The 16,915-nt window shown below is 46.2% G+C and overlaps 1 protein-coding gene across 1 annotated transcript in view; it reads left to right on the top strand.

The window, feature by feature from the left end:
* Positions 1–16,642, top strand: part of LOC142496791 (RH-like protein) — a 42,940-nt gene extending 26,298 nt beyond the window's left edge. The window contains exons 6-10 of the mRNA XM_075603733.1: positions 6,871–7,008; positions 7,990–8,120; positions 13,234–13,313; positions 14,718–14,791; positions 15,815–16,642. Coding sequence (XP_075459848.1) covers positions 6,871–7,008; positions 7,990–8,120; positions 13,234–13,313; positions 14,718–14,791; positions 15,815–15,841 — 450 coding nt within the window. The 3' untranslated portion in view covers positions 15,842–16,642. The remainder of the gene's footprint in view (positions 1–6,870; positions 7,009–7,989; positions 8,121–13,233; positions 13,314–14,717; positions 14,792–15,814) is intronic.
* The last annotated feature ends 273 nt before the right edge of the window (positions 16,643–16,915 follow it).

The raw sequence follows: 16,915 nt of genomic DNA, 5'->3' as shown, positions 1-16,915 counted from the left end.
TAATGACTATTCTGTGTGCTACCAGGGAGGTGAGATTAACCTCGCTCTAACTACATATTTAGGTACGTGTCTGATAATGACTATTCTGTGTGCTACCAGGGAGGTGAGATTAACCTCGCTCTAACTACATATTTAGGTACGTGTCTGATAATGACTATTCTGTGTGCTACCAGGGAGGTGAGATTAACCTCGCTCTAACTACATATTTAGGTACGTGTCTGATAATGACTATTCTGTGTGCTACCAGGGAGGCGAGATTAACCTCGCTCTAACTACATATTTAGGTACGTGTCTGATAATGACTATTCTGTGCGCTACCAGGGAGGTGAGGCGCACACACAGAGATCCCTATAAAAGGTGCGCTACCAGGGAGGTGAGATTAACCTCGCTCTAACTACATATTTAGGTACGTGTCTGATAATGACTATTCTGTGTGCTACCAGGGAGGTGAGATTAACCTCGCTCTAACTACATATTTAGGTACGTGTCTGATAATGACTATTCTGTGTGCTACCAGGGAGGTGAGATTAACCTCGCTCTAACTACATATTTAGGTACGTGTCTGATAATGACTATTCTGTGTGCTACCAGGGAGGCGAGATTAACCTCGCTCTAACTACATATTTAGGTACGTGTCTGATAATGACTATTCTGTGCGCTACCAGGGAGGTGAGGCGCACACACAGAGATCCCTATAAAAGGTGCGCTACCAGGGAGGTGAGATTAACCTCGCTCTAACTACATATTTAGGTACGTGTCTGATAATGACTATTCTGTGTGCTACCAGGGAGGTGAGATTAACCTCGCTCTAACTACATATTTAGGTACGTGTCTGATAATGACTATTCTGTGCGCTACCAGGGAGGCGAGATTAACCTCGCTCTAACTACATATTTAGGTACGTGTCTGATAATGACTATTCTGTGTGCTACCAGGGAGGTGAGATTAACCTCGCTCTAACTACATATTTAGGTACGTGTCTGATAATGACTATTCTGTGTGCTACCAGGGAGGCGAGATTAACCTCGCTCTAACTACATATTTAGGTACGTGTCTGATAATGACTATTCTGTGTGCTACCAGGGAGGCGAGATTAACCTCGCTCTAACTACATATTTAGGTACGTGTCTGATAATGACTATTCTGTGTGCTACCAGGGAGGCGAGATTAACCTCGCTCTAACTACATATTTAGGTATGTGTCTGATAATGACTATTCTGTGTGCTACCAGGGAGGTGAGATTAACCTCGCTCTAACTACATATTTAGGTACGTGTCTGATAATGACTATTCTGTGTGCTACCAGGGAGGCGAGATTAACCTCGCTCTAACTACATATTTAGGTACGTGTCTGATAATGACTATTCTGTGTGCTACCAGGGAGGCGAGATTAACCTCGCTCTAACTACATATTTAGGTACGTGTCTGATAATGACTATTCTGTGTGCTACCAGGGAGGTGAGATTAACCTCGCTCTAACTACATATTTAGGTACGTGTCTGATAATGACTATTCTGTGTGCTACCAGGGAGGCGAGATTAACCTCGCTCTAACTACATATTTAGGTACGTGTCTGATAATGACTATTCTGTGTGCTACCAGGGAGGCGAGATTAACCTCGCTCTAACTACATATTTAGGTATGTGTCTGATAATGACTATTCTGTGTGCTACCAGGGAGGCGAGATTAACCTCGCTCTAACTACATATTTAGGTACGTGTCTGATAATGACTATTCTGTGTGCTACCAGGGAGGTGAGATTAACCTCGCTCTAACTACATATTTAGGTACGTGTCTGATAATGACTATTCTGTGTGCTACCAGGGAGGCGAGATTAACCTCGCTCTAACTACATATTTAGGTACGTGTCTGATAATGACTATTCTGTGTGCTACCAGGGAGGCGAGATTAACCTCGCTCTAACTACATATTTAGGTATGTGTCTGATAATGACTATTCTGTGTGCTACCAGGGAGGCGAGATTAACCTCGCTCTAACTACATATTTAGGTACGTGTCTGATAATGACTATTCTGTGTGCTACCAGGGAGGCGAGATTAACCTCGCTCTAACTACATATTTAGGTACGTGTCTGATAATGACTATTCTGTGTGCTACCAGGGAGGCGAGATTAACCTCGCTCTAACTACATATTTAGGTATGTGTCTGATAATGACTATTCTGTGTGCTACCAGGGAGGTGAGATTAACCTCGCTCTAACTACATATTTAGGTACGTGTCTGATAATGACTATTCTGTGTGCTACCAGGGAGGTGAGATTAACCTCGCTCTAACTACATATTTAGGTACGTGTCTGATAATGACTATTCTGTGCGCTACCAGGGAGGTGAGATTAACCTCGCTCTAACTACATATTTAGGTACGTGTCTGATAATGACTATTCTGTGTGCTACCAGGGAGGTGAGATTAACCTCGCTCTAACTACATATTTAGGTACGTGTCTGATAATGACTATTCTGTGTGCTACCAGGGAGGTGAGATTAACCTCGCTCTAACTACATATTTAGGTACGTGTCTGATAATGACTATTCTGTGTGCTACCAGGGAGGTGAGATTAACCTCGCTCTAACTACATATTTAGGTACGTGTCTGATAATGACTATTCTGTGTGCTACCAGGGAGGCGAGATTAACCTCGCTCTAACTACATATTTAGGTACGTGTCTGATAATGACTATTCTGTGCGCTACCAGGGAGGTGAGGCGCACACACAGAGATCCCTATAAAAGGTGCGCTACCAGGGAGGTGAGATTAACCTCGCTCTAACTACATATTTAGGTACGTGTCTGATAATGACTATTCTGTGTGCTACCAGGGAGGTGAGATTAACCTCGCTCTAACTACATATTTAGGTACGTGTCTGATAATGACTATTCTGTGTGCTACCAGGGAGGTGAGATTAACCTCGCTCTAACTACATATTTAGGTACGTGTCTGATAATGACTATTCTGTGTGCTACCAGGGAGGCGAGATTAACCTCGCTCTAACTACATATTTAGGTACGTGTCTGATAATGACTATTCTGTGCGCTACCAGGGAGGTGAGGCGCACACACAGAGATCCCTATAAAAGGTGCGCTACCAGGGAGGTGAGATTAACCTCGCTCTAACTACATATTTAGGTACGTGTCTGATAATGACTATTCTGTGTGCTACCAGGGAGGTGAGATTAACCTCGCTCTAACTACATATTTAGGTACGTGTCTGATAATGACTATTCTGTGCGCTACCAGGGAGGCGAGATTAACCTCGCTCTAACTACATATTTAGGTACGTGTCTGATAATGACTATTCTGTGTGCTACCAGGGAGGTGAGATTAACCTCGCTCTAACTACATATTTAGGTACGTGTCTGATAATGACTATTCTGTGTGCTACCAGGGAGGCGAGATTAACCTCGCTCTAACTACATATTTAGGTACGTGTCTGATAATGACTATTCTGTGTGCTACCAGGGAGGCGAGATTAACCTCGCTCTAACTACATATTTAGGTACGTGTCTGATAATGACTATTCTGTGTGCTACCAGGGAGGCGAGATTAACCTCGCTCTAACTACATATTTAGGTACGTGTCTGATAATGACTATTCTGTGTGCTACCAGGGAGGCGAGATTAACCTCGCTCTAACTACATATTTAGGTATGTGTCTGATAATGACTATTCTGTGTGCTACCAGGGAGGTGAGATTAACCTCGCTCTAACTACATATTTAGGTACGTGTCTGATAATGACTATTCTGTGTGCTACCAGGGAGGCGAGATTAACCTCGCTCTAACTACATATTTAGGTACGTGTCTGATAATGACTATTCTGTGTGCTACCAGGGAGGCGAGATTAACCTCGCTCTAACTACATATTTAGGTATGTGTCTGATAATGACTATTCTGTGTGCTACCAGGGAGGTGAGATTAACCTCGCTCTAACTACATATTTAGGTACGTGTCTGATAATGACTATTCTGTGTGCTACCAGGGAGGTGAGATTAACCTCGCTCTAACTACATATTTAGGTACGTGTCTGATAATGACTATTCTGTGCGCTACCAGGAAGGTGAGATTAACCTCGCTCTAACTACATATTTAGGTACGTGTCTGATAATGACTATTCTGTGTGCTACCAGGGAGGTGAGATTAACCTCGCTCTAACTACATATTTAGGTACGTGTCTGATAATGACTATTCTGTGTGCTACCAGGGAGGTGAGATTAACCTCGCTCTAACTACATATTTAGGTACGTGTCTGATAATGACTATTCTGTGTGCTACCAGGGAGGTGAGATTAACCTCGCTCTAACTACATATTTAGGTACGTGTCTGATAATGACTATTCTGTGTGCTACCAGGGAGGCGAGATTAACCTCGCTCTAACTACATATTTAGGTACGTGTCTGATAATGACTATTCTGTGCGCTACCAGGGAGGTGAGGCGCACACACAGAGATCCCTATAAAAGGTGCGCTACCAGGGAGGTGAGATTAACCTCGCTCTAACTACATATTTAGGTACGTGTCTGATAATGACTATTCTGTGTGCTACCAGGGAGGTGAGATTAACCTCGCTCTAACTACATATTTAGGTACGTGTCTGATAATGACTATTCTGTGCGCTACCAGGGAGGTGAGATTAACCTCGCTCTAACTACATATTTAGGTACGTGTCTGATAATGACTATTCTGTGTGCTACCAGGGAGGTGAGATTAACCTCGCTCTAACTACATATTTAGGTACGTGTCTGATAATGACTATTCTGTGTGCTACCAGGGAGGCGAGATTAACCTCGCTCTAACTACATATTTAGGTACGTGTCTGATAATGACTATTCTGTGTGCTACCAGGGAGGCGAGATTAACCTCGCTCTAACTACATATTTAGGTACGTGTCTGATAATGACTATTCTGTGTGCTACCAGGGAGGCGAGATTAACCTCGCTCTAACTACATATTTAGGTACGTGTCTGATAATGACTATTCTGTGTGCTACCAGGGAGGCGAGATTAACCTCGCTCTAACTACATATTTAGGTACGTGTCTGATAATGACTATTCTGTGTGCTACCAGGGAGGTGAGATTAACCTCGCTCTAACTACATATTTAGGTACGTGTCTGATAATGACTATTCTGTGTGCTACCAGGGAGGCGAGATTAACCTCGCTCTAACTACATATTTAGGTATATGTCTGATAATGACTATTCTGTGTGCTACCAGGGAGGTGAGATTAACCTCGCTCTAACTACATATTTAGGTACGTGTCTGATAATGACTATTCTGTGTGCTACCAGGGAGGCGAGATTAACCTCGCTCTAACTACATATTTAGGTACGTGTCTGATAATGACTATTCTGTGCGCTACCAGGGAGGTGAGGCGCACACACAGAGATCCCTATAAAAGGTGCGCTACCAGGGAGGTGAGGCGCACACACAGAGATCCCTATAAAAGGTGCGCTACCAGGGAGGTGAGGCGCACACACAGAGATCCCTATAAAAGGTGCGCTACCAGGGAGGTGAGGCGCACACACAGAGATCCCTATAAAAGGTGCGCTACCAGGGAGGCGAGGCGCACACACAGAGATCCCTATAAAAGGTGCAGCGCAGACCCAAAGTGTAGTGGCCTTATTGATGCTGCAATTTGAACAGTATAAAACATGGACTTTAACTCAATAATAATAAGGAAATATTAACATCTAAAATAATTTATTAAAGAGCAATGTAATCCACCTGATCCAATCAACTCGAATACGTAAATATACAGATCTATAATATATAGATGGCCCTATAAATGGAAATGACCGGGCTAGGTCCATAGGCAATATGCGCTAGTATAGGACTACAGTGAATGATTTGTCTAAAGAACAGACGGGGCATTTCTCCTGTGCGGGGTCTTGATGATGATCTGTGTATTGCTCCAATAATGGTCACTCTATGGCCTGGTGCAAAACTCACTGGTAACAGTGTCTTGTTAAGGAGACTTTGAAGTGTGCTACAATGAAACTAAGGCTGCGCTTATAGTGCCGGCGATGCTGCGGTCGCTGGAAAAATCAAATTGAAGTGACTTCCAGCGATCGCGACCAAGCCGTCCTGTCGCCCCTGTACTAGAGGTCGTTTCTAGTGTATGTTTGGACATCTGTTTCTCTGCTGTTTGCCATTTGAAACCTATTTTTGTCTTTTTTATATAAAACATGTTTTTCTGAAGCTGTTCCCATCGCTTGCTGTCAGGATATATTTCCTTATTATGTGGTCGGGGCTTGTGATTTCTCCACTACACTTTGGGTCTGCTCTGCACCTTTATAGGGATCTCTATGTGTGAGCCGTATCTTCTTGGTACGACTCATACAATTTGCTTTGTTCAGCAGAAGGTGGCATCCCTGCTAACAGATCTGGTTTTAAGGATATCCCTGCTTCAGCACAGGCTGCTCAGTTATTCTGATTGAGCCACTTGTGCTGAAGCAGGGATATCCTTAAAACCTGACCTGTTGGCGGCCCTTGATGACCGGAGCTGGCCACCCCTGGTATAAACCTTCCCCGGGTTAGTGAGTGAGCCCCTTATTCATTTTTTCTCAGGGTGTTTTCTTGGATTCCATATCTGCTGTAATCTGGATGTCCAACGATGGAAATCCAGCCAAGGAGACAATACCAAGTGACATTTTCCCGTTGTGTTTCAGATTATAGACTCTTATTTACTAAGCAGTTCCAAGGCACCGGTCCCCTGACTGTGTTGTAACGTATATTACAGCTTAGCGTCATTTAGTAGATATGGTCCTGTATGTTTCTTTATTAGCATAACCTCTCGGGTGCTCAGATGTTACAGGTCTTCTCCATGCACCAACTTCTGCATCTCCGTTGGCTCATTTACAGAAGCACATTCGGAACGCTACATTGGCTGGAGGGGTTTCGGTTGGATTCGTCGCTTACATGGTCGAGTATCCATGGATTACAATGATTATAGGATTTTTAGCCGGGTTGATCTCCACCCTTGGACTTCAGTACCTACAGGTAATGTAGATATTGTTACATAGTAGATGAGGTTCAAAAAAGACGTACATCCATCAAGTTCAACCTATGCTAAATTTAGACAACAGATACTTTATCCTATATCTATACTTACTTATTGATCCAGAGGAAGACAAACAAAAAACCCCAGTGACACATCATCCAATGATATCTCATAAGGGGAAAAATAAATTCCTTCCTGACTCCAAGAATTGACAATCGGATTAATCCCTGGATCAACATCCTTCCCATGTTTACTTATTTGGTATATCCCTGTATACCTTTCCTTTCTAAAAAGATGTCCAACCTTTTTTTGAACAAATCTATTGTATCTGCCATCACAGTCTCCATGGGTAATGAATTCCACATTGTAACTGCCCTTACTGTAAAGAACCCTTTCCTTTGTTGCTGGTGAAATCTCCTTTCATCCAACCTTAAGGGATGACCCCGTGTCCTTTTGTACTGCCCTTGGGATAGTTATTTTGAAAGCTCCTTGTACCATCCCCGGATATATTTGTATATAGTGATCATATCCCCCTATAGACGCCTCTTTTCTATCTATCTAATCTATCGTTCATCTTTGACAGCTATGATAAATACTTATATATGTGATCTAATAGGGATATACAGTGATAAATACAACCAATAAATGTGATAAAAGAAGTGATGTTGTGCATAAATTGGGTGATCAAGGGAACTCCATCGGGTTGGCAGCGCTCTCAGCCCCTCCACCACAGGCTTGTCCGCCTGAAGCCTCTGGTTGAGCCACCTGTGCTGAAGCAGGGACTGATTGAGCTACCTGTGCTGAAGCAGTACAGCGGTGAATAGGGCAGTAGATGCCATTAAAATGCTTGTTCTCGTATTTCCTCCGAGCTGGAAATGGGGAACAAGGTTTTAACCCTGGAAAGGGGTCCCTGCCGTTGGTTATTTTTGGTTGTAGGTGGGGCGGCACCATGACCCCATTCTACGTGCTGTATTTTGCAGGGGTTATTGAACGCTCGTTTAACAGTACACGACGCCAGCGGAGTTAATGCGACGTTTGGCTTACCTGGGCTGCTTGGAGGCCTGGCCTATGCACTTGTTATCCTGGTGGCAGATTTGGACAGCATCAAAATGTAAGTGTTATTATTGCCCGGGGGTGATTAATCCGTTTTGTACCTTGTCTACAATAAATATGAGTTCTTTTTGCATTTTCCTGTGTGCTCTGCCTCAGCTTATCTATGCCCTGTATTAAAATTAACTCTAATCACTGCACTTTAAAGATTATTATCAAATCTCAGGATAAGACCGTTTCTCTGATAAGTAATCTTTACATTTTGCATGGAATAAACCGCTCTGTGCTTAGAAGTGGTGTGGAGCCAGTGAGAATAAACCGCTCTGTGCTTAGAAGTGGTGTGGAGCCAGTGAGAATAACCCGCTCTGTGCTTAGAAGTGGTGTGGAGCCAGTGAGAATAACCCGCTCTGTGCTTAGAACTGGTGTGGAGCCAGTGAGAATAACCCGCTCTGTGCTTAGAGCTGGTGTGGAGCCAGTGAGAATAAACCGCTCTGTGCTTAGAAGTGGTGTGGAGCCAGTGAGAATAAACCGCTCTGTGCTTAGAAGTGGTGTGGAGCCAGTGAGAATAAACCGCTCTGTGCTTAGAAGTGGTGTGGAGCCAGTGAGAATAAACCGCTCTGTGCTTAGAAGTGGTGTGGAGCCAGTGAGAATAAACCGCTCTGTGCTTAGAGCTGGTGTGGAGCCAGTGAGAATAAACCGCTCTGTGCTTAGAAGTGGTGTGGAGCCAGTGAGAATAAACCGCTCTGTGCTTAGAAGTCGTGTGGAGCCAGTGAGAATAAACCGCTCTGTGCTTAGAACTGGTGTGGAGCCAGTGAGAATAAACAGCAGGAGTCACCATGGGAAAATTTTGTAAATAAAACGTAGATAAAATAAATAACAAATAGGATAAAAAATTGCAAAACATACAGGACCCCTATAAGCTCATATTGAACCCCCAAAATAACCACAACATATATATCTACTATATATTTCTCAAACAGTCTATGTGGCTATGTCTGTATGTGTCTCCCTGTGTCCCTCCCTGTGTCCCTAGAGGAAATCGCATTGGACCTGCCTCAGGCCAATGACATTGCTCACTTGGCCCACCCGCCTCCGCACACCACCCGCCCCCGCACACCTCACACCACTGCCTCAGGCCAATGACATTGCTCCCTTGGCCCCACACCCGCCCCCACACACCTCACATTGGCCTGCGCCCAACACACCAACCCCACTGCCACACTCTCCCAGCCCTCACTGAGGTTTGGTAACGCTTCACAGCACCTAACCCTGGAAACGCTTCACAGCTCTCACCTCTCAACCCACAAAACCCTCACCGCCTGATACCACCAAAACAACTGCGGAATCAGGTACAGACTATTACCTATATATATATTGTTTAACGCACGCTCACCTCCACACACCGCACCATCACGGAACGCACACCACCTCTTAACAACCCCACCAATGCACACCACGAAAGCACGCCACCGCAGCCACTGATAATCACTTTCACCGACACCACCGGACAACACAGTCCCCCCTCCGGACCACGAAACACACACTCCCTTAGCCCGCAACCCCTCCCACCCCCCAACAACACACACAGCATCCCGTACGACGCAACACCTCCTCTATCCCGCTCAATACACCCAAAACACTCACGTAGCCAACACCCCACACCCACAGAACCCTCCCGTGAAAACAATACAAACCGCACGGTGGACGACACAACACCTACCTCCCTAGAGGGCACGCATCCCAACCGCGCACGTGGAGCGCCAACACTACCTCCCTTCACCTCCCTCACGGAGCGCTAACACTACCTCCCATCACCTCCCTCACCGAGCGCCAACACTACCTCCCTTCACCTCCCTCACCGAGCGCCAACACTACCTCCCTTCACCTCTCTCACGGAGCGCCAACACTACCTCCCTTCACCTCCCTTCACGTAGCGCCAACACTACCTCCCTTCACCTCCCTCACGGAGCGCCAACACTACTTCCCTTCACCTCCCTTGAGGTAGCGCCAACACTACCTCCCTTCACCTCCCTCACGGAGCGCCAACACTACCTCCCTTCACCTCCCTTCACCTCCCTCACCGAGCGCCAACACTACCTCCCTTCACCTCCCTTCACGTAGCGCCAACACTACCTCCCTTCACCTCCCTCACGGAGCGCCAACACTACCTCCCTTCACCTCCCTCACGGAGCGCCAACACTACCTCCCTTCACCTACCTCACCGAGCGCCAACACTACCTCCCTTCACCTCCCTCACCGAGCGCCAACACTACCTCCCTTCACCGAGCGCCAACACTACCTCCCTTCACCTCCCTTCACGGAGCGCCAACACTACCTCCCTTCACCTCCCTCACCGAGCGCCAACACTACCTCCCTTCACCTCCCTCACCGAGCGCCAACACTACCTCCCTTCACCTCCCTCACGGAGCGCCAACACTACCTCCCTTCACCTCCCTCACGGAGCGCCAACATTACCTCCCTTCACCTCCCTCACAGAGCGCCAACACTACCTCCCTTCACCTCCCTTCATGGAGCGCCAACACTACCTCCCTTCACCGAGCGCCAACACTACCTCCCTTCACCTCCCTCACCGAGCGCCAATACTACCTCCCTTCACCTCCCTCACCGAGCGCCAACACTACCTCCCTTCACCTCCCTCACCGAGCGCCAACACTACCTCCCTTCACCTCCCTTCACGGAGCGCCAACACTACCTCCCTTTACCTCCCTCACGTAGCGCCAACACTACCTCCCTTCACCTCCCTTCACAGAGCGCCAACACTACCTCCCTTCACCTCCCTTCATGGAGCGCCAACACTACCTCCCTTCACCTCCCTCACCGAGCGCCAACACTACCTCCCTTCACCTCCCTCACCGAGCGCCAACACTACCTCCCTTCACCTCCCTCACCGAGCGCCAACACTACCTCCCTTCACCTCCCTTCACGTAGCGCCAACACTACCTCCCTTCACCTCCCTCACCGAGCGCCAACACTACCTCCCTTCACCTCCCTCACCGAGCGCCAACACTACCTCCCTTCACCTCCCTTCACCTCCCTCACCGAGCGCCAACACTACCTCCCTTCACCTCCCTTCACGTAGCGCCAACACTACCTCCCTTCACCTCCTTCACCGAGCGCCAACACTACCTCCCTTCACCTCCCTCACCGAGCGCCAACACTACCTCCCTTCACCTCCCTTCACCTCCCTCACCGAGCGCCAACACTACCTCCCTTCACCTCCCTTCACGTAGCGCCAACACTACCTCCCTTCACCTCCGTCACCGAGCGCCAACACTACCTCCCTTCACCTCCCTCACCGAGCGCCAACACTACCTCCCTTCACCTCCCTCACCGAGCGCCAACACTACCTCCCTTCACCTCCCTCACCGAGCGCCAACACTACCTCCGTTCACAACCGCGCACGTGGAGCGCGAACCCAACCTCGGTACACAGCAACCCCTCCTCTATACTGCACGCCCCACTAAAAACACTCAAGTTACACCCCCCCCGCTCCCCCCAACAAACCTGCAACCATACCGCAAACACACCACCTCCCGGTGCACGCCACAACCCCCCTCCAGGGACCACACATCTCGCCTTCACCCTGCTGCCACATCCGTGTTTCAATGTACACAACAACCCCTCCTAAATACCTAATGCTAATTTACACGTCTATGCACCCCCTCCCCTTGCACCTCAAACACCACAACACCCTTCCGTACAACGCAAACACAACACAAAAACATCTACAACAATACACCCCCTACACTACCACCACATTGTCCTTTTATGCAACAATATTCATCACATACACACACAACACTCACCCACACACACACACACACACACACAACACTACAGCAAACACACTCACCCACCCCACACTCACCCACCCCACACTCACCCACCCACCCCACACTCACCCACCCCACACTCACTCAACTACCCACACCACACTCGATCAGCCACACAAACATCACACACCCAGCACACAGTCACTCATCCACCCACACCACACAAAAACAACAATCACACACATACACACACACTCAACCACCCACCCCACACACACAAACAACAATCACACATAACACCCATACACACACTATTCAAAAACAATTACAAAAACCACACCCACACCACACGCCCTCAGCCACGCCCTCACGCACCACACACGCAGCACAACCACACACACACGCACTCACACACGCAACGCGCTCACACACAAAATACCTCCGCCACGCCACACGCCCTCAGCCACAACACAAGCCCTCACACACACACCCAACACTCCTCTGCTAATACGCCACACAAAACAATACTTCCACACACCCCTACCTAACACCCACACCACAAACACCACTACGCATGGTGCGCCATATTAAACACACCTACACTACACAACGCTTCAACACACACACACACACACACTACTATCAACAATTGAAGTACACATCTTTCACCAAGGGTTTACAACAACTACATTTTTCTAACTAACAACCGTAACAAGTAACATACACTTTCCACCATTGTGCTCAGATACATGTTCTTTCTACTATTGTTGCTTTACAAACACACTTTGGAACAAAATTACATAACATTTACATGACTTTTTACAATTTCACTACACATTATTACACTACATTAACACATAATTATTCACCGTTCACATCACGGGCAACGCCGGGTCTCTCAGCTAGTATATATATATATGCGTCTAAGTGTCAAAGAGGAGTGCTACTGAGCATGGCAATATATATTTAAAACCAGAGACAGAACATGAAACACAGACAGAGCTCAGTGCTACATCCAAAGACACTAATACACGGTACAGTGCCTAAATATATATATATCTTTTGAATAAAATGGTCTTTTAGTTTAACTCTTCGGCCAAAGTGTTGTAAGCCCTTGAGCCCCTCCAGGCAGACCACGTCTCAAGGGTCAAAGTAGGTAATTAATAGTAGGTTACTTTTAATTGCTTACATTTCCAAGGTTACCCTCTGGAAGTTGTGGGCCAGATTTACTAAGAGGTGCTATTCTATAAGACACCTTCTGACACGCAAAGACAATTTCCAGCAAATTCACATGAATGGGCAATAACATGTCTTATGGAACAGCCCTGCTTGGTAGACATGGGCCTATATGTTTACCTGTCCAATGCTACTTTTCCCTAGACTGAGTTATCAAGCTGTGGTTGGTGTTGGTTGCCTCTGTCTGACGATGACCCTCAGCCTGGCAGGGGGACTTTTAACAGGTCAGTATGATTTTTAGTTAAGATCTGTTCACCAAGTTCCAATGGGACAATCAGCTGTCCTTCAATGGGTTGCTGGCTCTATATACTTTCATTCTGGATTTTGTGGACACACGGTGTAACGAAACAGGCTGACATTGGAAGTAAGACTCCGTTTTGCTGAGGCTGCATATCAAAGTCTGCTGGCTGCAAAAGTGGTACAAAACCATAAAAAGCAGTAGATTAAAAGAAATCATATGAAAACTAATAGCGTTTTTTTTCCTGTAATCAATGTCTTTTGTTTGCACCAAAAATTGCATGTTAAACAGTAATCCCTACTTAATGATATTAGGGATCATACATACAATATTACAGGCACAGTCACTACGCTGAAGAGCTCACAATCTAATTTTGGTGCCCAAGGTACAGGGAGATAAAGAGCCTTCCCCAAGGTCACAAGGAGCTGACATTGGGATTTGAATTGTGTTGTTCAGACACTTCAAAGTCAGCCACATTATCACAGAGCCACTCCCGATCCGTGTTTAAAGAGTTGAGTGTCAGTGGCTTGGGACTGGGAGTCAGGAGGAAGCTTCGAGGTTGAAAGATTCTTGGTGATATTTGAAAACCCAATGAGTTCATGAGACATATCCAAGTGGAAGAGCATCTAAAGAGAAATTGCCCCTGCCCCATCTCTGACTGTCCAGTATATAGGAGGGACTATCGCAACCACAACTTCACACCAGCAGAAGTTACTACAGCAAATACCCTCGGGGCAACAGCGCTAACACAGCGGAAAGTTCTCATCCTATAGACAGTCTAGAGAGTGCATGCTATAGGGTGTCCTATACTCCGTCTGTGGAGAGAGATACCTCTTCCTTTTGTTAATAGACTTATACCTACAGGAGAACAGTTGTTACAGGCTAATCTTTTACCCTTCACAACAAAATATCTTTTAATTTGAATTAATCATTTAAAAGAAAAAATATTACGCGTTAGACTGTAATGTTCTAATTCTGTCAATTTAAAAATATGATCCCGCCGCAATAGTATTTTACACACATTGCATAAGTGAGCCGGGCTTCTACAACCTCACTGATACCCGCTGAAGGACCCTGAGAGGTTACGAGAGCTTGTAACATGTCAACTACTTGTTTAGTCCAATAGAAGGTATCATACCCCCTACTCCCTCGCCCTCCTTTCTTACTACACACTCCCTCGCCCTCCTTTCTTACTACACACTCCCTCGCCCTCCTTTCTTACTACACACTCCCTCGCCCTCCTTTCTTACTACACACTCCCTGTAGAACTTTAAGGATGCATAATACATTTTTAATACACTGAAAACCACTGATTTTGTTTGGTTATTTGGCAAGAGGCAAGGTAAACTGCAATATCCTCCTTAATTACCACATCTTTTCTTGTAAACAGGTTTTATATTAAAGTGTCAGTTATGGAAGTCGCCCAAAGAAATCCACTTTTTCAGTGATCAATCCTACTGGGAGGTAAGTGTTCACATTGTTGATACTGTGTATTGTTTCTGAATATTCACACTCTTTTCAACATTCCTCCTGCTGTCCCCAAACGGTCCCTGTGACTGGCACTAATCACGGGAGGTGACAGTCGCACAGCAGAGAGACGCAGAACGCTGAACATGGCGGCACGCAGAGGGCCCACCGTGCTGTCCATTACATGGGATTTAGCTGGATTATTCTATTGAGATTTATGTTCTTGATATACTAAACACTCAGTTATTACCCCCCTGTCAACACATTCAGGAAACTGCTTTTCTTAATGGGGGTGTAGCAAGATTTTAATTGCAGCATTTTTAAGGTGCAATCTGTGCATTTTTTAAAGGTACTAATACCTGCTATTTTTGATTTGATTGATAAATTAGATCGCTATGATTCCCAGAGAGAACTCTGTTATCAAAACCTGATTGTTACCTGGTCTGCACGGAGTCTCCATAGATCTCGGCTACCTGGGATCTTTACGGCTTTTATGGGGTCGACACTCCAAATGCCCCAGGCTCTGACTCCCGGGGGTGGTTTCCCTTATCAGAACAAACCTAACCTTGTCTTCTAAGGACCTCTGAATTCACAGGCTATCTGGGATAAACCAAGATGGCTACTAGGCCCGTCACTGCTTTTGGGTGGGTTCTCAAAACACTTTAGGCTATTCGTTTATAGCTTGATTGGAACATGTACATGCGGTCGGTAGGTCGGTCTCTCTCACTCTCTCTCTGATAAGCACATGAATGGCCGTATTTATAAAGCGGTGCTAAAAACGTATTTATGCTCTGTACGGTGACTCTTACCTTTCCCTGTGATACTGTATCACTCCAGAGATATGTTTGTAATTTGGACATTTTCCGGGATAGAAAAGCATGGCTGTCCTTTCCTATGAAGGGGAGGGAGGGGAAAAAAAAAAAGGGTTTCCATCTCGTGATCCAAAGCATGAGTCTACCTTTTCCTGCTGCCTCTCCAAATAAACCTTATATCTGATTTTCTCTTTTGTTTAACCCACAGTTTCCTCACCTGGCTTCGCATCTTTAAACGAGAACGAAAGACGTGATGATTATGTTCATCCCCCGCTCCCGTTAATCGAATATCAAAAACAAATGGCAAAGCTGTTCATCTTATCCTAGGCGGTAAAAAAATAAAATCAAGATGACCTATTTTAGATCCCCCTATGAATCCAGATGAGATGAACAATGCTGAATTAAAACAGTGGATAGGGGGTATTAGCACCTGATCCGGTGTTAACCATTGAGTTGAATGGCAGTTAATGCCAGATGGAGCTTAGATACCCCTTATCAGACCTCCCCCTCCCCCAATATGCTGTGAAGCGGCGTCCCTGTCATGGAAGATTTTGGATCCATCGCTGGAGCGGATCTTTTCTCCAGCACAGGGAAGTGGATTCATAAAATACTGAAAAGATGCCAATATCTAACAAAGAAATATCACTGAGGACACCCTAGAAGTGGTTGTTTTGTGTTTGCAGGAACGAATTTCTCTGTGTAATGATGGGCAGCAGTAAATATGTCTATAACAAGCATGAGCAGGTAATAAAACACACACACACACACAACTTGATAAGATATTCTAAATAAGCAATGATTTATTCAGCTAATAAGGACTCACAGCATATATGCTGCCGTGCATGTGCACACGCCAGCCCTTTCTTACATGCATGTGTACTTACTCAGACAAAGCTAGGGTATATACTTTCCCTAACACACCACACCCACACCCCAAGAACAGTCCAATCGCTTGTTCTGCGATGTCGGCAATATTTCTTGCAATGTAAGCATTCAAATAAATTCTTGTAGATGGCGCTGTTGACCATGAAATGTACCTCCACTATTCATCTGTTCCATTAACACAGCGGTGCGCAAACTGTGGGGCGCGACCCCCAGGGGGGGCGCAAGACTACCGACGGCGGGCGCGGGGTTTACAGAGGCCCCGCGCGCTTCCCGAAGGCACTTAAATTAAGTGCCGGGGGAGCTGCAGGGCCTCTGCAAACCTAACTTACCGTGGCTCCGGCGGCTTCCTCCTGCGTCACCATGGCAACGCGGCGTCAAAATGATGCTGCGAGGTCATGTGACGTCACGTTGCTGTGGCAACGTG

The sequence above is a fragment of the Ascaphus truei genome, chromosome 6 (assembly GCF_040206685.1).
Source record: "Ascaphus truei isolate aAscTru1 chromosome 6, aAscTru1.hap1, whole genome shotgun sequence".
NCBI lineage: Eukaryota > Metazoa > Chordata > Amphibia > Anura > Ascaphidae > Ascaphus > Ascaphus truei.
This window is presented reverse-complemented; position numbering and strand designations above follow the sequence as displayed.